Source organism: Schistocerca americana, chromosome 8 (genome assembly GCF_021461395.2).
Source record: "Schistocerca americana isolate TAMUIC-IGC-003095 chromosome 8, iqSchAmer2.1, whole genome shotgun sequence".
Taxonomy (NCBI): domain Eukaryota; kingdom Metazoa; phylum Arthropoda; class Insecta; order Orthoptera; family Acrididae; genus Schistocerca; species Schistocerca americana.
Window position 1 is genome coordinate 69,247,477 of NC_060126.1, and position 24,292 is coordinate 69,271,768.

Below are 24,292 nucleotides of genomic sequence, written 5' to 3' on the forward strand. Positions count from 1 at the left end.
GCCTGTCACCCATCTTTAATACAGATCTAGTGCACTAATTTTGTAAAATCATTAATTATACCTGCTGTTGTCATCCTAAAAAAACATATTGTTGAAACCTTTTGCATTTGTAATACTGATGGTAAAATGGATTTACTCATACAAAGAAATCGCAGAAAGAAGCAACAGATCCCCAAAATACTGCAAACCATTTTCAGTTTAAGACTTCAGCAGCTGGTCATATTTAAGATATGTCTTAAGGGTATCCACTAGAATGATAAATTATTATCTGAGAAAAGATCGCATTTGCTTGTTCTGGTGGGACATGCTCATTTCTGCCTGCTCAGCTTTCATGATCATTGCATCCAAACGATCTGTCTGTGAAGTTATTTTATCAGCTAAATTCAGTGCTCTCTGTGATGTTACAGATTTCTCTTCTTTTTCTGAAACGAGAAATTATTTACACAGAATTATTTAAACATTACAAACATCCATGTTCACTACAGGAAATAATTAATTAGCACTGAGGTCTACAATTGTGTGACTTGGTTTAATTTTAGCTCTATAATGAAGAAAATGCAATGCAATAACAACATTAATTTATCTTTGTCATCATGACCTCGAATACTCATGATTTTACACGCTATTTTAGATTATTCACCAAATTTTTTCTTTGAGTGATCAACTAGCATTCTAGCCTGCCTTGGACACATGACACATTTAAAAAAGTGTGGTAGCACTGTCATGTAGTGAGAAAGAAATTTTTACAATTTTTTTCATGCAGATATTGATGCCATACATTTTAAATGATAACTAATAATCTAATTAAATGGTAAAATAATGTACAGATGTACTTTATGACATCATAAAATCCATGGATCAAGGCAGTCACATAGACACAGCATTTCTTGACTTCTGAAAACCATTTGACTTGGTACCATGCCTACACTTATTATGAAAATATGGTTGTATGGAATATCAAATAAAATTTGTGACTGGATTGAAGATTTACTTTTATGGAGGCTACAGCATATTATCTAGGATGGGGAGTCATTGACAAATGAAGAAGTAAAATCAGATGCACTCCACGAAAGCGTGTTGGGACACTTACGGTTCATTTGTATGTGAAAGGCTTGGCAGACAATATAATAGCATCAGACTTTCCACAAATGATGCTGTTATACATAATGAGGTTCTGACTGAAAAAAAGCACAAATTTTCAGTCTGATCTTGATAAGATTTCAAAGTAGTATCAAGATCAACAATGTTCATAAACTGCATACATAACAAAATGAAAAAAAAGTAAAGAAACATAGCATCCCATGACTGCTATGTCAGTGAGATACAACTGGATGTTACAATTTGTAGGGATATGAAATGGAAAAATCAAATTGTCTCAATAATCCCTAAAGCAGGTGGCTGACTTCAGTTTATTGATAGAATGATAGGGAAATGCAACTGGTCTCCAAGGACTAACAGTGGATATGGGATGTACACTAAGGACAACAGGAATGGTAACATGTTTGTTTGACCCATGGAAGAGTGTCACAGCTGCTGAAAAACGTGAACTGGCAGATGCAACCTATTCCATAAAAGACTACTCACATAATTTCAAGAATCATTTACAAGAGATGAATATAGGAATGCACTATAAACCCCTATATGTCAGTCTTGTGATGATTTCAAGGAAGGGATTAGACTAACTACAGTGCACACATAAGAGTTTACACAATCATTTTTCCCACACTCCATAATTGAATGAAAAGGGAAGGAGCCCCAGAAACTGGTACAACACAAGAGTAGCCTCCACATACAATTCACAGTGGTTGTGGAGTATGAATGTACATTAGATGTAGAGCTGGTAAGAGTACTTAATGCATATATGTGTCTCTTCTTCAGATTTGCACCTAAAGGCACTAATTATGGTGTTTTGATGTCTTCTGGACCATATTAATTTTGGTTCAGCATAGACAAGAAGAGCCACTTGGAAGGTTGTACATTTGGTGAAGCTCATACATCTCATTACTTTTAAAATAATAGCAATAATTTCATGAATTTTTTATGCTCCCATGCACATTAAGACCATAATAATAACAAATTTACTGAAAAGAAAGTGGTCTAGTCCCTTATTTCAGAAAAGCCAATGTCCCCTATTTGTATGTTCAACAGCAAAGTATGTCACCCTGTAAGTGATACTTTATGACAGTACAAAAATATTTCATTGGAAAAGTACAAAATATTAAAAAAAAACTCTTTTTCAAAAAATGAGTTGTAAATATTTTGCAGTTCCTTTCACAGTAAACTGAAACTACAACAAAATGAAACTACAACAGGCCTGCTAAACTGTGGAAAACATTAATTGGCTGTCTTCAGGCTACAGGCATTAAAGTTAAACTCCTTGAAAACAGGAACCACCCTGTAAAAGCATGTAATAAAAAAACAATAATATTTAGATTGAAAAAAATGATTTCATGTATAGAGTTTGATGTAATGCACAGCCATTAATAGTTGTTTCTTATATTGTAGACCATCAGTATTTGTTTAGAACTACCTCATATTTGAGGACAGTATCACACTTTGAGCACTACAACAAGATCTGGAGAAGCACTCTGTCGAACATGTATATACAGGGTATCAGAAGTTAGTCAGTAAAGGAGGGGTCATCACACATGTACGTGATTGATACCTCAGCCCTTTTGTAGTTGTACCAAATGTGCCAACATCTATTTCTGAATGTTTATCTTGGAAGTTATTTGCATGACTAATTTCCAGGGCATGCAGTGATTTGCAGTATTTTCACTAGGATGTTTAGAGTAAATATTTCTGAAAGACATAGCTGCTGAATTGCTATAATTACAGTTGCAATGATCAGTGTAGAAAGAAAAATCGACATCTTGAAAACCACAAAGGGCCACAGTCATAAAAGATTTGGACTTTTCCATCAGAACATCAGAAACTTATTTGAGAAGAGAGACAAAGTACTCATATTTTTACAGGAAACTACAAAACGAAATGGCATTGATACATAGGTTTTAAACTTAATTAATCAATTACATTGTACTAAATATACTTCGTGGTAATAAATGAGAACTGAATATATTGTGTTATAATGGCATCACAATTGCAAAAGTGATTTTCTTCTGGATTGTTCTTATAGGGAGTACTCAGAGTTAGTAATGTCCAGCTTTTGTTTCATCGCCACAGTAAAGTTAACAACTAGAACAGAAGGAAACTGCACAACATTCATTTATTTCTAAGTACCTCTATTTTTCATTTGTGCTGAAACTTAAAGCTCAGAATTTCTTGCTCTGTTATCAGTATTAGATGAGGCATTACATTTCATGCATACTACTCCATCAGCTTTCTTCCTTTGCTGATCCAAGTTGCAACCTCGGGCTCTGAATTGTAGTGTGTAATACAGCTGTGTGTGAAAATCTGTGTGCCACAATCTTCAGAAAATTGAAAGCATGAATTCAAAGAGTTCATCCACACAAGGAATACTCTCTCCTTCAGCATGACAATGCCAAACTACAAATAAGTGCTGCAACAATCTGACACTTTGGGTTCACTATCACTGATCATTCTCCATACAGTCCCTGACTTGGCCCCCATTTTCATCTGTTTTCAAAACTTATAAAACACATTAGATGACTTCACTTTCATATTGATGAAGTGGTGCAAGCAAAGGTGAGATTGTGGCTCTGTCAACTAAGTCAAATATTCTACAGTGACAATATCAACAAAGTAGTCTCTCATTGAGAGAAATGTGTTCGTCACCAGAGTGGCTATGTTGAGAAATATATAAAAAATGGAAAATCCAGGATGGAATAAAAACAATATTACGTAAAATATGGGAAATAAATATATTCATATGAAGAATAAAGATGTAGAATGTTAATTGTTTTATTTAAAAGGCTTTAAGAGTTTTGACATAAAATTTTTGGAGGCATTGCTTTTCAGCAGTCCTTGTGGATGTGAATCTTATAATAAATGGCTTATCTGGCCAAGATTGTCTGATGGCTGCAGCAAAGAACCACCATCAGCAGAATTAGATTACATTAGATTAGTTTTTCATTCCATAGATCCGTGCTGAGGAGATCCTTGTGGATGTGGGACATGTCAATTTTTTTTTTAACCTGAAATAACAATACTAATAGTATGAGTATATACAATACATTATTTGTTTACATTAAAAAATTTGTCAATGGAGTAGAAGGAGTTGGGCACTAGTAAGTCTTTCAGGCTCCTTTTAAACTGATCTTTATTTGTAACTAAATTTTTTATGTTTGCTGGCAAATTATTGAAGATTAGTGTTCCTGAGTAGTGGACACCTTTTTGAACTAAAGTAAGTGCTTTTAAGTCCTTGTGCAGATCATTTTTGTTCCTGGTATTGTATGTATGAACTGAGCTGTTTGTTGGAAAAAGGGATATATTATTTAGGACAAATTTCATTAAGGAGTAAATACACTGAGAGGCAGTAGTTAGTATACCCAGTTCTTTGAAGAGGTTTCTACAGGACGTCCATGAATTTACTCCACAAATAATACGTATTACACACTTTTGGACTCTGAAAACTTTTGTTTGACTTGATGAGTTACCCCAAAATATTATACCATATGACATTATGGAATGAAAGTAGGCAAAGTATGCAAGCTTTTTAATTTTTGTCACCTATGTCTGCCAACACTCGAACTGAAAATACAGATTTGTTAAGGCGTTTCTGCAGTTCTGTGGTGTGCTCCTCCCAACTGAATTTTTTATCAAGTTGTAATCCCAGGAATTTAAGACTCAACCTCTTCTATCTGCTCTTCTTCATACTTTATGCATATGCTGGCTGGAAACCCCTTACAGGTTCTGAATTGCATACAGCGAGTCTTTTCGAAGTTTAATGTCAGTGAGTTGGCTTTAAACCATTTATTAATATCCATGCAAATATCATTAGCAGATCTTTCTAGAACTACACTCGACATACTATTTATTGCAATACTTGTGTCAACTGCAAACAAAACGAACTCTGCTTCTGGCAGTGTAAGTCATGAGAGATCATTAACGTACACAAGAAAAAGCAATGGCCCTAAGATGGATCCTTGTGGGACACCACATGTAATTTCTTCCAGTTCTGATGATGACTGATGACTTAATTCACTAGTCCCTTGCACTGACTCCCTTTGTTTCCTGTTAGTGAGGTACAACTTGAACCATTTTGCAGCACTGCCCGTGACACCATAGAATTCTAATTTATTTAACAGGATGTTGTGGTTCACACAGTCAAATGCCTTTGACAAATCACAGAAAATACCTGCTGCTTGTCGTTTGTTATTTAATGAATTAAGTACATTTTCACTGTAGGTGTAAACAGCCTTCTCGATACCAGAACCCTTCAGAAATCCAAACTGTGTTCTTGATAATATATTATTTGTGGTCAGATGGTTGAGAAGCTGCCTGTACATTACTTTTTATAAAATTTTTGAGAATGCTGGTAAAAGTGAAATCGGTCTGTAGTTTGATGGTATCTCTTTATCTCCTTTCTTGAATAGAGGCTTAACATCTGCATATTATAGCCAGTCAGGAAATGTCCCAGTTATAATTGACTGGTTACACAAGTAACTTAGAATTGTACTAAACTCACAAGAACATGCCTTAATTAACTTTGTTGATATTTCAATGTAACCACTAGGATGCTTTGTTTTTAAAGATTTTATTATGGAAGTTATTTCTTTTGGTGAAGTGAGTGACATATTCATGTACCTAAAGATATTTGTAAAGGCTAGTTTCAGATATTCAAGGGCATTATTTACTGATCCTTACAATCCCATTCTATCAGTAACAGATATAAAGTACTTGTTAAATAGATTTGCCACACTATGCTCATCAGTTACTAATGTGTCATCTACCATTAATGCTTTTTGCTCCTGTTCCTTTCTGGTTCCACTCTTTCACTATATCCCATATTGTTTTTATTTTGTTCCCTGACATTGATTGCTATCTTCTTCTCGTAGTGCATTTGTTTAGATGTCTGAATCACTGTTTTTTAAATATTTTACAGTATTCATTGTATTTAGCTAAATCATCAGCATTGGAGCTATTCTTGGTCAACAGATACATTTTCCTTTTTGTCTTACAGAAAATCTTTATTCCTTGTGTAATCCATGGTTTTATTATAGACTTATGTTTAATTTGAGTAACTTTTAGAGGAAAACAGTTTTCAAACATGGTACTGACATTGTTCATGAATGTGTTATATTTTTCATTCATGTCATGAGCACTATAAACATCTTTCCAGTTCATATCTCTGAGCAGTTTTCTAAAACACTCAATTTTTGGTTGATTGACTACTCTCCTGTACTCAGATTTAGCAGTCTTGATAATCTGCTTAGAATTTACATCTAAAACAAGGAGCTGCATGTCATGATCTGATAGTCCATTTATTACAGGTTTTATGATATGATTTTGTTCCTTTGATTTGTCGATAAAAATGTTATAAATGGATGTCCTTGAGAATTTAGTGATCCTAGTTGGAAAGTTTACATTGTGAGTTAGATTGAAAGACAACATTACTAACTGCAGTAAATGTTTACTGGGGAAGATTGCATTAGAAAATCTGTATTAAAATCACCAGCAATCAAAATTTCTTTGTTTCTTCCCATTAAATAACCAAAAAGAGCTTCTAGATAATTTATGAATAGATTATAATTTCCTGCAGGTGCTTGGTAAATAGTTAGTATTATATAGGATCTGTTATGGAACTCTACTGTTGCACATGCTTCTAGATGCTGCTCTAAACATAATTTATTAATGTCAATGTTCTTGAATTTATGGCAGTATTTAATAAATGTGGCAACTCCTCCTCCATCCATATCTACTCTGCAGAAGTAGAAAGCTAGCTTAAATCCTGAAATGTCTAACATATCTATACCAGTGGTCACTTGATGTTCAGAGAGGCAGATTGTGTCAATTTAGTTAGATGAGTTCATTTCATCAATACAAATGAGTAGTTCATCAACTTTATTTCTGAGTCCTGGAGTGTTCTGGTGTAATAAAGATAACTGATACTGCATACTAATGGGATTATAACTGCTTTGGCGAAGATGAACTGGCAGTTTCTGATTATTTCACTAAGAAGAGAAAAAAACACTTTCACAGAAGAACTGTAAACGCTGACTCACGTACACTATTTGAGGAGAACTCGCTGGATGGGCCATGGGGAGAAATGTGCCGAGAACTCCAAGTAGATGATAAATTTAATTCTTTCCTGAAAATGTTCTTACAGCAATATTCCTTTTAATGGATTAGGGAAAATTACAGTTGATGTTGAGAAAGGGGGTAGCTTACATTTGGACTCAAAGTATCTTGTGCAAAGACGAGAGAGTTTTGTTTGCTGCAGAGGACTACCTCTATTGCGGAATTATTAATGAACTCCAAACATACCCGCAAAATTCTTCAATGTGTCATCAAAAAGACTGAAATATTGTAATATGCATAAAAAATTTGCAATTCCAAGGACAAGGCAATACTGTATGTCGACAGATTCTAGATGTACCCTTGTCCGGTTCTCAGCTACGCTACAGATCAATTTATTTATGAAAATACAAAGTACAGTCTCCAACAAATTTTACATATTCACATGTACCTTTACCTTTAATCCAAATAAATACAGTTTCATTTACAGATATCTTACGTCTATTACGTGTATACAAGGAAAAGGGTGAGGGTGACATATATGATGATTTGCCAAAGTCTTTATTTGCATTTTCACAAACGTGGAATGTGCGGTAGGCTATGACGTCACGGTCGACGAAGCTTTCCAGTCCTGATACATTAGGTACGCCTGTACCACCTCGTACAATAGCGACTGTCAACCAGCCGTTACCATGCGAAAATGTATCATTTAGATCAATACTGAAGTTCAGTCTACATCCACAGTCGTCGTGCAAGACAGACAATATATAAAACAATAGAAGGCGTCGAAATGACAACATCTGCTGCCGACAAGAAGAAGAATACTATAAAATCTGTCGCCGCACATTCACTACTAGATGGACCCGCTGTCTTCTGTGGATGTTTGTCAGTCTTCGGCAGCTGGCACGCTGCCAAGATGGCCTTGAGCCGCCTTATCGGCGGGGTCAAAGGTCACGCGCTCAGAGAGCTGACGTAACATGCTGCTGCATACTCTATGTCGACAGATTCTAGATGTACCCTTGTCCGGTTCTCAGCTACGCTACAGATCAATTTATTTATGAAAATACAAAGTACAGTCTCCAACAAATTTTACATATTCACATGTACCTTTACCTTTAATCCAAATAAATACAGTTTCATTTACAGATATCTTACGTCTATTACGTGTATACAAGGAAAAGGGTGAGGGTGACATATATGATGATTTGCCAAAGTCTTTATTTGCATTTTCACAAACGTGGAATGTGCCATCTTGGCAGCGCGCCAGCTGCCGAAGACTGACAAACAGCGGACGGGCGCACCTAGTGAGGCTAGTGCGCCCGTCCGGGATAACACGCGGCTGGCACTGTGAAATATTCTAAGTCCCTTATCTGGCGCCGCGCCAGTGCGCGGCTATAAAAACGAGCGCTGCCCGCGGAGCGGATCATTCGCGCTGCTGCTGCTGCACAGGCAACTGCATTGAACGCTGCCAAGATGCCCTACAAAAGATACCGTCGTCGTGCAAGACAGACAATATATAAAACAATAGAAGACGTCGAAATGACAACATCTGCTGCCGACAAGAAGAAGAATAATATAAAATCTGTCGCCGCACATTCACTACTAGATGGACCCGCTGTCTTCTGTGGATGTGGACTGAACTTCAGTATTGATCTAAATGATACATTTTCGCATGGTAATGGCTGGTTGACATCTCGCTATTGTACGAGGTGGTACAGGCGTACGTAATGTATCAGGACTGGAAAGCTTCGTCGACCGTGACGTCATAGGTTTTAAATGAATGAAGTCAAAAGACAAATAATATTCCACCATCTAATGACAGAATGGTGAGAAGAATAATGTTAAATTCACACTGTTGCCTATCAATTCTTCCTAAAAATGATGCATCAGAAGCAGTTTCAATAGGTTTCCTCAGAAAGGCGTTAGATACTCCACCATCACTCATCTGTTAAAATAATCACAAAAGTTATTAACTCACGTTTTCAAAACTAACAGACAGGTTATTGGGCTGAGGGATCCACGTGTACCTGTGGTGTTCTGTGCATCTTTTAAGTGCTGTACAAGTTCAGCTGTCTAACATATGAAATGCCATACATGCAAGGGATCTAGTAAACCCTGGTCTTGTGGAGCATCAAGTCATCTTTGACAGAACCCTGTCTTCTGGGTAGGTTAAAAACTTGCTTTACCTTTGTGTCTGCTAAGTTCTGATCTACTTGTGATGATACCCAGTTATCAGAAGACAACTCGTACAGAACTACGATTCACCAAGCACATAGCACTACTGATGAGAGCAATATGTAGGATGAGCTTCTTCTCGTAGAAGGAGTTTTTGAAGAAGATGAGTATTCTCCACAATACATACACGATATGCTATAAATAAAACGTAAAGTGGACATAAGAAAAAAAGAAAAAGAAATTTAAGTATGTGCCTTTCCCAACATACTATCAAAAATAGGTTAGATTCTCACCAGACACAAAATTAAAGTGACTTTTTGCCATCCACTGAAGGCAACAAACAGCAGTATTGGACTCCATTGAAGATGACTTGAAACCCCAAAAGGCTGGGGTTTTACAAAATCCTCTAAAAACACTGGTATAAAAAAAGTTGAAATTCTAGTGTCAATTTCATATTTTTGAGACTCAATTGTACCCATGGTCTAGGGGTAGCGTCTTTGATTCATAATCAAAACGTCTTCAGTCCCGGGTTCGATCCCTGCCACTGCCTAAATTTTGATAAATAATCAGCATTGGCAGCCGAGGACTTCTGGCATAAAAAGTCAGCCTCATTCTGCCAACGGCCTTGTGAAAGATGGCGGAGGACCGGATTGAGGTTCAGGGCACACTCTTGTCCTAGGGGTGGGAAATTGCCCCTAAAGGTGGAAGAATCAGCAACGATCTACAACATGAGGATGCCGAAGGCAATGGAAACCACTGCATTAAAGACACGTAATGTGTGTCCACAGGACATGTGGCCTGTAATTGAAGAAGTGTCATGATGATCTCTCCATTGGCAAAAGATTCCAGAATAGTCCCCTATTCGGATCTCCGGGAGGGGACTGCCAAGGGGGAGGTTACCATGAGAAAAAGAGTGAATAATCAACGAAAGGATAATGTTCTACGAGTCGGGGCATGGAATGTCAGAAGCTTGAACGTGGTAGGAAAACTAGAAAATCTGAAAAGGGAAATGCAAAGGCTCAATGTAGATATAGTAGGGGTCAGTGAAGTGAAGTGGTAGGAAGACAAGGATTTCTGGTCAGATGAGTATCGGGTAACATCAACAGCAGCAGAAAATGGTATAACAGGTGTAGGATTCATTATGAATAGGAAGGTAGGGCAGAGGGTGTGTTACTGTGAACAGTTCAGTGACCGGGTTGTTCTAATCAGAATCGACAGCAGACCAAAACCAACAACGATAGTTCAGGTATACATGCCGACGTTGCAAGCTGAAGATGAACAGATAGAGAAAGTGTATGAGGATATTGAAAGGGTAATGCAGTATGTAAAGGGGGTCGAAAATCTAATAGTCATGGGCGACTGGAATGCAGTTGTAGGGGAAGGGGTAGAAGAAAAGGTTACAGGAGAATATGGCCTCGGGACAAGGAATGAAAGAGGAGAAAGACTAATTGAGTTCTGTAACAAGTTTCAGCTAGTAATAGTGAATACCCTGTTCAAGAATCACAAGAGGAGGAGGTATACTTGGAAAAGGCCGGGAGATACGGGAAGATTTCAATTAGATTACATCATGGTCAGACAGAGATTCCGAAATCATATACTGGATTGTAAGGCGTACCCAGGAGAAGATATAGACTCAGATCACAATATAGTAGTGCTGAAGAGTAGGCTGAAGTTCAAGACATTAGTCAGGAAGAATCAATACGCAAAGAAGTGGGATACGGAAGTACTAAGGAATGACAAGATACGTCTGAAGTTCTCTAATGCTATAGATACAGCAATAAGGAATAGCGCAGTAGGCAGTACAGTTGAAGAGGAATGGACATCTCTAAAAAGGGCCATCACAGAAGTTGGGAAGGAAAACATAGGTACAAAGAAGGTAGCTGCGAAGAAACCATGGGTAACAGAAGAAATACTTCAGTTGATTGATGAAAGGAGGAAGTACAAACATGTTCCGGGAAAATCACGAATACAGAAATACAAGTCGCTGAGGAATGAAATAAATAGGAAGTGCAGGGAAGCTAAGACGAAATGGCTGCAGGAAAAATGTGAAGACATCGAAAAAGATATGATTCTCGGAAGAACAGACTCAGCATACAGGAAAGTCAAAACAACCTTTGGTGACATTAAAAGCAACGGTGGTAACATTGAGAGTGCAACGGGAATTCCACTGTTAAATGCAGAGGAGAGAGCAGATAGGTGGAAAGAATACATTGAAAGCCTCTATGAGGGTGAAGATTTGTCTGATGTGATAGAAGATGAAACAGGAGTCAATTTAGAAGGGATAGGGGATCCAGTATTAGAATTGGAATTTAAAAGAGCTTTGTAGGACTTAACAGTCAAATAAGGCAGAAGGGATACATAACATTCCATCAGAATTTCTAAAATCATTGGGGGAAGTGTCAACAAAACGACTATTCATGTTGGTGTGTAGAATATATGAGTCTGGCGACATACCATCTGACTTTCGGAAAAGCATCATCCACACAATTCCGAAGACGACAAGAGCTGACAAGTGCGAGAATTATCGCACAACCAGCTTAACAGCTCATGCATCGAAACTGCTTACAAGAATAATATACAGAAGAATGGAAAAGAAAATTGAGAATGCGCTCGGTGACGATCAGTTTGGCTTTAGGAAAAGTAAAGGGACGAGAGAGGCAATACTGATGTTACGGCTAATAATGGAAGCAAGACTAAAGAAAAATCAAGACACTTTCATAGGATTTGTCGACCTGGGAAAAGCGTTCGACAATGTAAAATGGTGCAAGCTATTCGAGATTCTGAAAAAAGTGGGGGTAAGCTATAGGGAGAGACGGGTCATATACAATATGTACAACAACCAAGAGGGAATAATAAGAGTGAACGATCAAGAACGAAGTGCTCGTATTAAGAAGGGTGTAAGACAAGGCTGTAGCCTTCTGCCTCTACTCTTCAATCTGTACATCGAGGAAGCAATGATGGAAATAAAAGAAAGGTTCAGGAATGGAATTAAAATACAAGGTGAAAGGATATCAATGATACGATTCACTGATGACATTGCTATCCTGAGCGAAAGTGAAGAAGAATTAAATGATCTGCTGAACGGGATGAACAGTCTAATGAGTACACAGTATGGTTTGAGAGTAAATCGAATAAAGACGAAGGTAATGAGAAGCAGTAGAAATGAGAACAGCGAGAAACTTAACATCAGGATTGATGGTCACGAAGTCAATAAAGTTAAGGAATTCTGCTACCTAGGCAGTAAAATAACCAATGATGGATGGAGCAAGGAGGACATCAAAAGCAGACTCGCTATGGCAAAAAAGGCATTTCTGGCCAAGAGAAGTCTACTAATATCAAATACCGGCCTTAATTTGAGGAAGAAATTTCTGAGGATGTACGTCTGGAGTACAGCATTGTATGGTAGTGAAACATGGACTGTGGGAAAACCGGAACAGAACAGAATGGAAGCATTTGAGATGTGGTGCTATAGACGAATGTTGAAAATAAGCATTTGAGATGTGGTGCTATAGACGAATGTTGAAAATTAATTGGATTGATAAGGTAAGGAATGAGGAGGTTCTACGCAGAATCGGAGAGGAAAGGAATATGTGGAAAACACTGATAAGGAGAAGGGACAGGATGATCGGACATCTACTAAGACATGAGGGAATGACTTCCATGGTACTAGAGGGAGCTGTAGAGAGCAAAAACTGTAGAGGAAGACAGATATTGGAATACATCACACAAATAATTGAGGACATAGGTTGCAAGTGCTACTCTGAGATGAAGAAGTTAGCACAGGAAAGGAATTCGTGGCGGGCCGCATCAAACCAGTCAGTAGACTGATGACCAAAAAAAAAAAAAAAAGGTGACGGAATCACTTAACATTCATTTGGCAAAGAATTTAATATATAGAGGTAAGGATTTCAGCCTGGACAAACCTTGGAATCTGGCACTCTCTTTAATACACACATAAAGATATCACTACAATGCAGTTCATAGTGATACATTGATATCCCAACATGGATAGATCCCGTTGTCACAGATTCCAGTTATGCTTACTTCTTTGCCAATGACCAACATCTGTGGCACTTGTGTATCTGCTACCACATGCACAATGGCACGGTCTGCACTTTTAAAAGGATGGCGCATGTATTACAGCAGCATCAGTCTGTCTGCTCACTCTAAAGATGGGCAGAAGGTATTTGGCTGGATATTAGGAGAGGAAGTGGGGTTTACACAGCTGCACACCCGAAATTTAATAGATCGTTAAATATAGTATTTGCTAGGTTTGATGCTGAGACTACTTCTGTTCTTTATGTACATAAATGTTTTACTCAGGGCACTGGAGGACTTTTCAGAAACTGTGATGTTTGCTGCTGACACAGTACATCAATAAATGGCTCAAACACATTCATACTAGACACAACCAGGAGAATAGTAGAACTGGCTTCTTCAAGCACATAAGGATGCTTACACTTAAATGTCAATATGTATTCTGTAATGATATTTGTGATTAATAATAATTAAAGTGAATTTAGGATATACTTTGCAATTCACAACCAGGATACTAGAAGTCAAAATAATTTACATAAAGCTTATGCATCCCCATTTAGGATTCAGGATGGAGTTTTACACTCTGGTGCTGGCAGATATCGGACAGGAATTTGAAATTCCTAAGATATCCAAAAACAAAGGAAAATAATATTTCTTTAGCCACTCCTAAAAGTGACAAGAACATCTGGACTCAGGAATGTAAAGACCATACACCTCTACTATTTAATTAATAAATACACTAGATTCTTGCTAATTCAGCCCTCAGTAGTCTGGCCTCTCAGTAATCTGGTGCACATCCAAAAACACGTGCACAATGAATTATCATGTACAACAATGCTTAGTTAAACAATGCTTTATATACTGTAATTGAAATTGTAGCTTTCTTTACAGTTCGGAATCATGTTTTCTAAAAAGAAACACGTTACACTAGACCTCAAGCAGAAACTTGAAGTTTTAGAATAGCTAAATTGAGGTTCTTCGCAGAAAGCCCATTGCTGCTGAGTTCAATGTTGAGCGAGCATGTTTATGACATCAAAAAGAAAGAAGATGTTATTCGATAGTACTTAACACAAATCAATAGTGAGTTGGGGAAACGGAAAGTTATGCAAAAGAGTGAGAATGAAAAACTGGGCACAGTTGTTTATAGATGGTTCATACAACAACCAAGTAAAGGAATTCCAGTCAGTGGCCCGATTATAAAGGAAAAAGCAGCTGCATTTAACAAACAACTTGGCGGTAGCCACTTGTTTATCAGCGACTGGAGGTTGGCTATCAAACTGGGAAAAACAACATGGCATTCGGCAGCTGACAGTCACTGGGGAAAGTCGCTCAGCTAATGATAAGGATGCTGATGAGTTTTTAAGCAAGATATGGAAGATAATAGAGGAATAAGATTTAACTGCCGATGTCTTGTATAATGCTGATGAAACAGTAATCCTCTTTTACAAGATCCATCCTTCAAAAACATTAGCTGCCAAGAACGAGAAGGAAGCGCACGGTTACAAGCAACAGAAACAGTAATGTGTTGTAATGCAAATGGGAGTCATGAACTACTGCTTATAGTAATTAGAAAATCCCAACATCCATGTTGTTTTCAACATACTGACATAAATACTCTACCAGTGCAGTATTGGGCTCAGAAGAAAGCGTGGATGCACACACAAATATTCTCTTGGTGGTTCCATGAAATGTTTGTACCAGCAGTGAGAAAACAGCTAAAGAAGAAAAAGCTTCTGCTGAAAGCTATCCTGATAATTGACAAAGCTACCAGTTATCCTTCACATGTTTCTCTAAATCCCAATAATATACATGTACAAGCACTCTTTCTCCCACCCAGTGTGACAGCCCTAATACATCCCATGGACCAGGGAATTTTGGAATCAATTAAATGTCATGATCGACATTCACGTCTTGTCTCCTTGCTGAACAAAAGTGAAAATGACTCAATTGAGCCTATGCTGAAGGCGTGGAGCGCTATTACCACATGTGATGCTGTTTTCCAAGCAGCCAAAGCATGGAATAAAGTGGAGTGTGCTCCCATAATGAAGAGCTGGAGAAAATTGTGGCCATCCATTGATGCAGAGTTGGATCCAGTAGTGAGTGACAGCAGTGAGCCAGCCAATTCGGAATTATCAGTTACTTTGTACACTGACATGTTCCACAACCTTCCAGGGGGAGAGGAAATTGACGATAAAAATGTTACTAAGTGGCTCAATGAGGAAAACTGTGATACAGACCAAACTTTTAACAGATGAAGAAATAATCAAAAGCGTACAAGAAAGTAATGATGGAAGTGATGAAGAAGAGGACACAGGAGGAGAGAGAATGAAGATTTCTCACACTGCTGGTGCTGAAGCTGCCGATATCTTCCTGGCATACATTATGCAACAACCAGATACATGCAGTACCGATGTAGGCGATAAAGCATGCCACCGTCGCGGATCATCATCGCGACAGTTAAAAAAAAATGGTTCAAATGGCTCTAAGCACTTTGGGACTTAACATCTGAGCTCATCAGTCCCCTAGACTTAGAACTAATTAAACCTAACTAACCTAAGGACATCACTCACATCCATACCCGAGGCAGGATTCGAACCTGTGACCATAGCAGCAGCGTGGTTCAGGACTGAAGCGCCTAGAACCGCTTGGCCACAGTGGCCAGCTGGTGACAGTTAAAAATTAGGGACATGTTTCATAGTGAGTGATGTCACTGTATAATTATGTACAGTATACACTCAAGGACTAAGTTTTCTTTGAAAATTAATGTATTTTTGGATTTAATAAAATATATTCTCTATGTTTTAAAATCATATCCTTCAATTTAATAAAGTACAGTAACACTTTATCCCCTATGTTTTCAAATTTAAAAAAAAATGAATAAAATAAATTTCAGACACTCAATAATCTGGCACTTCCACTAATCTGGCACCCGTATGTGCCAGGAATGGACGGATTAGTGAGAGTCTAACGTACTTCATCTGAGGTATCGTATAAAAACAGTAGTTGAGAAATATGAAAGAAGGAGCAGTGAATTTGTTTCAAGGTTGTCATTTTCTCCCACATCTTTAATTCACTTTTATTACTATCCACAAACACCATTTAAAAGTGTATGTATTGTCATGTAAGTCTAAAAATCACACACAAGTAATCTCAAATTCCCATAGTTACCAGTGTGAACAGATTAGCACTGGCCATGATTTGTTGTTAGTACACTTTAGAGAAGTAATCTACTTTGATGGCTTTTGCCTCCAATATTTAGTTTGACACATTCCACATCCCTGAAGGCTCCCTTCCTGGTGCAATGAGAATAAATGAATGTGATAGACTTTCACCCTCAAATTTTTATGTACGGCTTGTGCCTCTTCCTTCACATTTGATGATATAACTCCTTTAACTTATTATGTGCTGTTTCTCCTACTCCTTAACCTTTCATGTGCTCCAATAACATCATTTTGAAGAATCTATAATCTATAGGTTTATTGATGTTCTTGATTTGTATATTTCATATTCACTTGCATGTTGCCAACTGATTTGTCTCTACAATGGTAGGCAATTTGTTTATTACAGTTATCCAACCACTGCTGATACTTGTCAAATAATACACAAACTGAATGGAAGGTGATTCTCCAGAAACATTCCTAGACCTACACTGATTGCAGGCCATGTACAGTCTGAGGTAATGTATAGTTTTGAAATGTACATTTTTTATTTTAGTCATCAACCTTCTGACTGGTTTGATGCAACCTGCCACAAATTCCTCTGCTGTGCTAACTCTTCATCTCAGAGTAGCATTTGCAACATATGTCCTCAATTATTTGCTATGTGTATTCCAATCTCTATCTTCCTCTGCAGTTTTTACCCTCTACTGCTTTCTCTAGCACTTGGGAAGTTATTTCCTGATGTCTTAACTGATGTCCTACCATCATGTCCCTTTTTCTTGTCAGTGTGTTCCACATATTCCTTCACTCTCTGATTCTATACAGAACCTCCGCATTCATTACCCCATCAATCCACTTAATTTTCAACATTCTTCTGTAGCATCACATCTCAAATGCTTTAATTCTCTTCCATTCCTGTTTCCCCACAGTCCATGTTTCACCACCATACAATATTGTACTCAAAACATACATTCTCAGAAATTTCTTCCTAAAAAAATTAAGACCCATGCTTGATACTAGTAGGAAATGCCCTTTTCGCCATTGCTAGTCTGCTTTGTATGTCCTCCTTGCTCCAACGTTCGTGGGTTATTTTACTGTCTTTAACTTCATATACTTCATGATCACAAATCCTGATGTTAAGTTCCTCACTGTTCTAATTTCTGCTACTTCTCATTACTTTCATCTTTCTTCAGCTTATTGTCAATCGATATTCTGCATTCATTAGGTTTTCATTTCATTTGGCAGATCCTGTAATTCTCCTTCGCTTTCACTGAGGAAAACTATGTTATCAGTGAACCTCATCATTGACATCCTTTCGCATTGAATTTTAATTCCACTCTCAAAGGTTGCTTTTGTTTCTTTCATGGCTTCTTTTATGTATAGGCTGAACACTTTGTTCTTGGACTTCTACTCTCATTGCTCAGTCTTGGCTCTTGTACATATTGTATATTACCCACCTTTCGCTATAGTTTACACCTAGTTTCCTCAAAATTTTGAACATTTTGCACAATTTTACATTGTCAGATGCTCTTTCCAGGTTGGGAAATCCTACAAACGTTACTTGATTTTTCTTTAGTCTTGCTTCTATTATCAACCACAACATCAGAGCTGCCTCTCTGGTGCCTTTTCCTTTCCTAAAGCCAAAAGACTAGCTTTTTGGGTTTTTGGAAAAATCAATGTGCATTTTTTTTTTTTTTTTTTTTTTTTTTTTTTTTTTTTTTTTTTTTTTTTTTTTTGCGGGGGATAGAGAAATTTTATTTAATTTCTGTAATTCTGTAATAATGAGTTGCATCACTAACAATTTAAATATTTTTACATACAAGGCCACCCTTGATCCATGTACATGCACCTTCCTGCTCATTAATTTTACGATGATTCCTGGTCCTTAATACCAATGGCATTGTGGATGTAAAGTAGGATTTACCCATATCTCTTGTTATATACCTCTCCTCATAATCTTTTCCATTCCTCTGTATATTATTCTTGTCAGTAACTTGGATGCATGAGCTAAGCTGATTGTGAGATAATTCTCACATCTGTCAGCTTTTCCAGTCTTTGGAACTGCATGGATAATGTTTCTCTTAAAAGTCAGATGGTATATCACCAGACTCATATATTCTACACACCAATGTAAATAGTTATTTTGTTGCCACTTCCTCCAATGATTTTAGAAATTCTGATGGAATGTTATCTATCCCTTTTACCTTCTTTGATCTTAAGTCTTCAAAAGCTCTTTTAAATACCAATTCTAATACTGGATCTCCTATCTCTTCTACAATGACTCCCGTTTATTCTTCTAACACATCATCAGACAAGTCTTTCCTTCATAGAGACTGGAGTGCTCTCCCCACCTATCAGCTATCCTCTGCATTTAACAGTGGAATACCCCTTAATGTTACCACTCTGGGTTTTAATTTCACTAAAGGTTGTTTTGTCTTATCTATATGCTGAATCAGTCCTTGCAATTTACCTTAGCTCCCTGAACTTTCTATTCATTTCATTCCTAAGTGACTTGTATTTCTGTATTTTTTTGTACCTTCTTTGTATCTATATTTTTCTCTCCAACTTCTGTGATTGCCTTTTTTAGAGATGTCTATTCCTCTTCAGCTGGGAACTGCCTACTGAGCTATTCATTACCTCAGTATCTATAGCCTTGGAGAACTTCAAGCGTATCTCTTCATTCCTTAATACTTCTGTATCCACTTCTTTGCTCTTTGACTCTTCCTCAATAGTCTCTCAAACTTCAGGCTACTATCCATCACTACTAAATTGTGATCTGCTCTTGGATATGCCTTACAATCCAATATCTGATTTCCGAATCTCTGCCTGACCATGGTGTAATCTAACTGAAATGTTCCTGTGCCCTTTCCAAGTATGCTTCCTCCTCTTACAATTTTTGAACAGAGTATTCACTATTATTAGCTGAAATTTATTGCAGCACCCAATTAGTCTTTCTCCTCTCTCATACCTATTACCAAGCCCATATTACCCATAACACTTTCTTCTACTCCTTCCACTACAATCACATTCCAGACCCCCATGACAATTAGATTTTCATCTCCCTTTATGTAATGAATTATCCATTCATTATCCTCATACACTTTCTCTATCTCTTCTTCTTACACTTGCAACACTGACATGTGTACCTGAACTATCAAAAAAATGGTTCAAATGGCTCTGAGCACTATGGAGCTTAACTTCTGAGGTCATCAGTCCCCTAGAACTTAGAACTACTTAAACCTAACTAACCTAAGGACATCACACACATCCATGCCCGAGGCAGGATTTGAACCTGAGACCATAGCGGTCGTGCGGTTCCAGACTCTAGCGCCTAGAACTGTTCGGCCACTCTGGCCGGCACCTGAACTATCATTGTCGGTATTGGTTTGCTGTTGATTCTGTAGATAGTCTGTGGTATAAATTTAATTTCATATACAAGACTTGGTATGCAATTTACAACACTGTTCTTTTATTTCTTGGTCCCTGTGCCTAAATGTTATTTGTTTGTAATTGCATAAAATATCCTTAATATTTAATCATATTAAATTGTTTGTTCTGAGCAAGTGGTGTTCATTTATTTGCATATTGTGTAATCTAAATTGCATTATGAAAGAAAACTTTCAAGGACAAGTAGGAAGTCAAGTCACACATTAACAGGCAGAATCAACACTGTGAATACATCTTTAATATATACTAATGAACAATTATGTAAATATTTTACTTAGCTGAATTAATAACATCTTTTACACTAGCAGGTCAAAGATAAGTACTGTAGCATCCATTTATACCAATCAAAATAATGAAAATCATGGAGGATTAACAAAGCACTTCCTCCAAACAAGGTGATTAACAATTGTTCTGGTAATTTAGAATGTGTGTCATTACACTAATAATGTGATATGTATTTGTTGGGCCTTTATGACACACACCTGCTACCTGAAAATGATCATGTGATTGGAACCACTAGTGAAATGAAACACTTAATCAACAGCAGTTGTGAAAGGACTGGATTTATTTATGAAGTATAGATTTAGCATATTTTCCTCTTTTCCTGAGGGCTTTGCTCCACAATGGTTTTGTGAAATAAGACAAATGAATAAATGTATGGAATTATAGGAATGCATAACTGCTAGAACAATTATTTTGTAATAGTCAGTGACAAGGGCTGGAACTTTAATAGTGATCACTGGTTCTTTACTACAGACATGAAGCAGATTCGCATTACAAAGTTTTACTGTCCTTTAAAGTAGTCAGCAACATTGTGTATAGTCCATTGCCACCAATGTGGAAGTCATAGAATACCTTTAGAAGTGTCAGTTGTGTTGATAGTTTGAATGGAGTGAATTGGTGTCTAACGAGTCTCTGCAATAGTTCTGAAATTGATGCCATGAACTACTTCCTTCATCTTAGGAATCAAGATGAGATCACAAGAGCTCAAGTTCAGAGAGTATGATGGGCTGTACAGCACTTGCCAGCCCCATCAATTGAACAAATTAGTCACAATTGCACTGTACACACCTGAGCACTGTCCTGCAAAATGATGGGTGAATTCTGCAGAAAGTGTCACCACTTTTTCTCAAAGATGGTCACTGGTTGTGTTCCGAAAATGAACAGCAACATAGCATGCTGAAAGCCTGCGGTTAGTGAGTGGTATGTGTTATAGGAACATCATCACAATCGTACATGAGAATCACCATAGCTTTCACTTTGGTGGGATTCTGAGGCTCATCATGTGGACCCATAATGCTGTCACTGATTTAATTGAGATTTTAGCTGTGGCTTGTATGATTTGTTACATGTCTCACCCAGCATAATGAAATGTTGTAAGACAGACTCTCCTTCATTTTCATAGCATTCTAAGTGGGTCCGGGCAGCACTGTATCATAGCCATTTCTGCATTTCCTGTGCCGAATCTAATATAATGCAATTATTCTCATTAGTTCTGAATGTGAAGCATAGTTGTATGCACTAATCTTATCTCTTGTAACCTCATGAATTATTTGGCATCAATCACCGTCCCATAATGTGGTAAGAGCAGATGCTTCTTCAGGGATGAGCTGACAGAGAAATGTCTTCCAAATTTTGATATCCCTTGTTGATAGCCTTTACCCACTTTGCCACTGTTGTGTAATGCAATGTACATTATTATCTGGAAGCCTCTCCAAGGGCCTCATGACATTGCTATGCTGTATGCCCTTTGGCATATTTAATTTTTATCCAATTAGTTGTTCTTGTTTCAAAATCACAATGACAGCACTACATTAGACCATCTACTACAGGAGGCCCCATTCTGCTAACTGTGCATGCACATGATGTTGGAAGGCAGTGTCCATTCACTCTGTGCATGTGGTATAAGTGATGTTACTTAATTCAGTTGTCTTGTGTCTCCACAGCAGTGTTGCCACTATTCAAATTCTGGTCCTCGTATAAGACTTGGAACACTACTGACTTCAATAATCAAACCATGGTCCCAAATGATGAGCAGAGAAAAATTATAAACTACTCAAACATTGATAAAGCCTGTTTTCAGGACAGCCTTTCATTTCACATACCTGGACTGTTCACTACAGGACTCTGTTCCTTCTCTGCTTCTGCATCCTGTTGCTCGTCCTGTTTCCTTTCTGCCTCAGCACCAGAGCCCAGAGATCTGCTACAGTCTGTGCTGCAAGCGCTCGAGCTGCCATCTTCCTTGCCAATTCTTATTTTCAGCAGATTCGTTAGGCTGCCACACACGACCTAGGGAAGTACCATGCACGCTAAGCAAAATTACATTACAGCACCACATTAACATCCTAGTTTTACTGTAGTGGTAGTTAGTATAACATACCTTAAACTTGTTCAGTTTCTTTTGAGTGACAGTGAGAATACTGTTTAGTTCATCCAGGCCTCCTGTTATGTTCTTCATCTGCTCATCTTCAACATCGAGCACTTGCTAAAAAGACACATATTTAATTAAAATCACATTTTAAAAGAGGGGCAAGTACACTATAACACAGCAGAAGCTGTAAATAAAGAATGCAGACTCTACCTGCAAGACTTCAGAAGTTGATCTGAATAATTTACTGAGTTTTTCAATTTAAGGAACTTTCAGCCAGTTATGATTCCTAAAATAGTAATTTGTTATCAAATTTACCATTGTTACAGCATTTTTCTATGGATGCCTGCACACTGATATAAGTGTGTTTGTTTCAAGCAACTCATTGTGCTTGCCATTGATGATACAGCTAAATCTGCATTTTTTCCCTGTTCACCCACTGCATTCACTTATGACATAGATCATCATATTCTTTATGGGACAGAAGAGTTTCATCAGAATTATGAGCAGAGTCCACCCTAAATGCTCTTGTGGGAATTTATGTAAACAGCTGGGGATACTCACCATGTCATTCCAGTACATTTTTATCACTTATGTGCATTGTCAACAGGAATTAGACAATTTACAAAATGAACAAGACATACAATGATGTTGATACAAGAAGTAAACATAGTCTACACAAATATACATAAAAAAATATGTAATAATCTTGCCATTGGAGTCAAAGCAGTCACTGAGGATCTGACTAAATTCAAACAAAGAGTTAAACCTTTATCTTTTTGATAGCTCTTTCTATTTGTTACACAAATATTTTGAAAGTGTATTATACTTTGTGAAACGTGATGAATTTCAAGCTTTACTTTCTCAACTTAAAAAATAGTTATCCTAATATCTCATTTGTTAGCATAACTGTTTATATGCGAATTGGACTGTAAGCCTTATAATTAGTATGCAGGATTATAATTGCTGTAATGATGTCTTATTATTTAAGAATTTTTCAAGTAACTGTTTACATACAAAATAGATGTATGCTTTATAAACACTTATATACCGGGTGATCAAAAAGTCAGTATGAATTTGAAAACTGAATAAATCACGGAATAATGTAGACAGAGAGGTACAAATTGACACACATGCTTGGAATGACATGGGGTTTTATTAGAACCAAAAAAATATAAAAGTTCAAAAAATGTCCAACAGATGGCGCTTCATCTGATCAGAATAGCAATAATTAGCATAACAAAGTAGGACAAAGCAAAGATGATGTTCTTTACAGGAAATGCCCAATATGTCCACAATCATTCCTCAACAATAGCTGTAGTCAAGGAATAATGTTGTGAACAGCACTGTAAAGCATGTCCGGAGTTATGGTGAGGCATTGGCATCAGATGTTGTCTTTCAGCATCCCTAGAGATGTAGGTCGATCATGATACACTTGCAACTTCAGGTAACCCCAAAGCCAATAATCGCACGGACTGAGGTCTGGGGACCTGGGAGGCCAAGCATGATGAAAGTGGCAGCTGAGCACATGATCATCACCAAACGATGTGCGCAAGAGATCTTTCACACGTCTAGCAATATGGCATGGAGCGCCATCCTGCATAAACACCGTACGTTCCAGCAGGTGTTTATCAGCCAGGCTGGGGATGATGCGATTCTGTAACATATATCGGCATACTTCTCACCCGTCATGGTAGCAGTTACAAAACCAGAATCACACATTTCCTCGAAGAAAAAAGGCCCGATAACAGTTTTTTTTTTGGTCATCAGTCTATTGACTGGTTTGATGCGGCCCGCCATGAATTCCTTTCCTGTGCTAACCTCTTCATCTCAGAGTAGCACTTGCAACCTACGTCCTCAATTATTTGTTTGACGTATTCCAATCTCTGTCTTCCTCTACAGTTTTTGCCCTCTACAGCTCCCTCTAGTACCATGGAAGTCATTCCCT

General features: G+C 37.5%; 1 protein-coding gene across 1 annotated transcript in view; it reads right to left on the reverse strand.

Moving 5' to 3' along the window:
* Positions 1 to 239: 239 nt before the first annotated feature.
* Positions 240 to 24,292, reverse strand: part of LOC124545574 — a 115,892-nt gene continuing 91,839 nt past the window's right edge. Inside the window, exons 2-4 of the mRNA XM_047124522.1 lie at positions 22,357 to 22,461; positions 22,082 to 22,265; positions 240 to 422 (exon numbers count right to left, since the gene is read on the reverse strand). Of these exons, the coding sequence (XP_046980478.1) occupies positions 265 to 422; positions 22,082 to 22,265; positions 22,357 to 22,461 (447 nt within the window). The 3' untranslated portion in view covers positions 240 to 264. The remainder of the gene's footprint in view (positions 423 to 22,081; positions 22,266 to 22,356; positions 22,462 to 24,292) is intronic.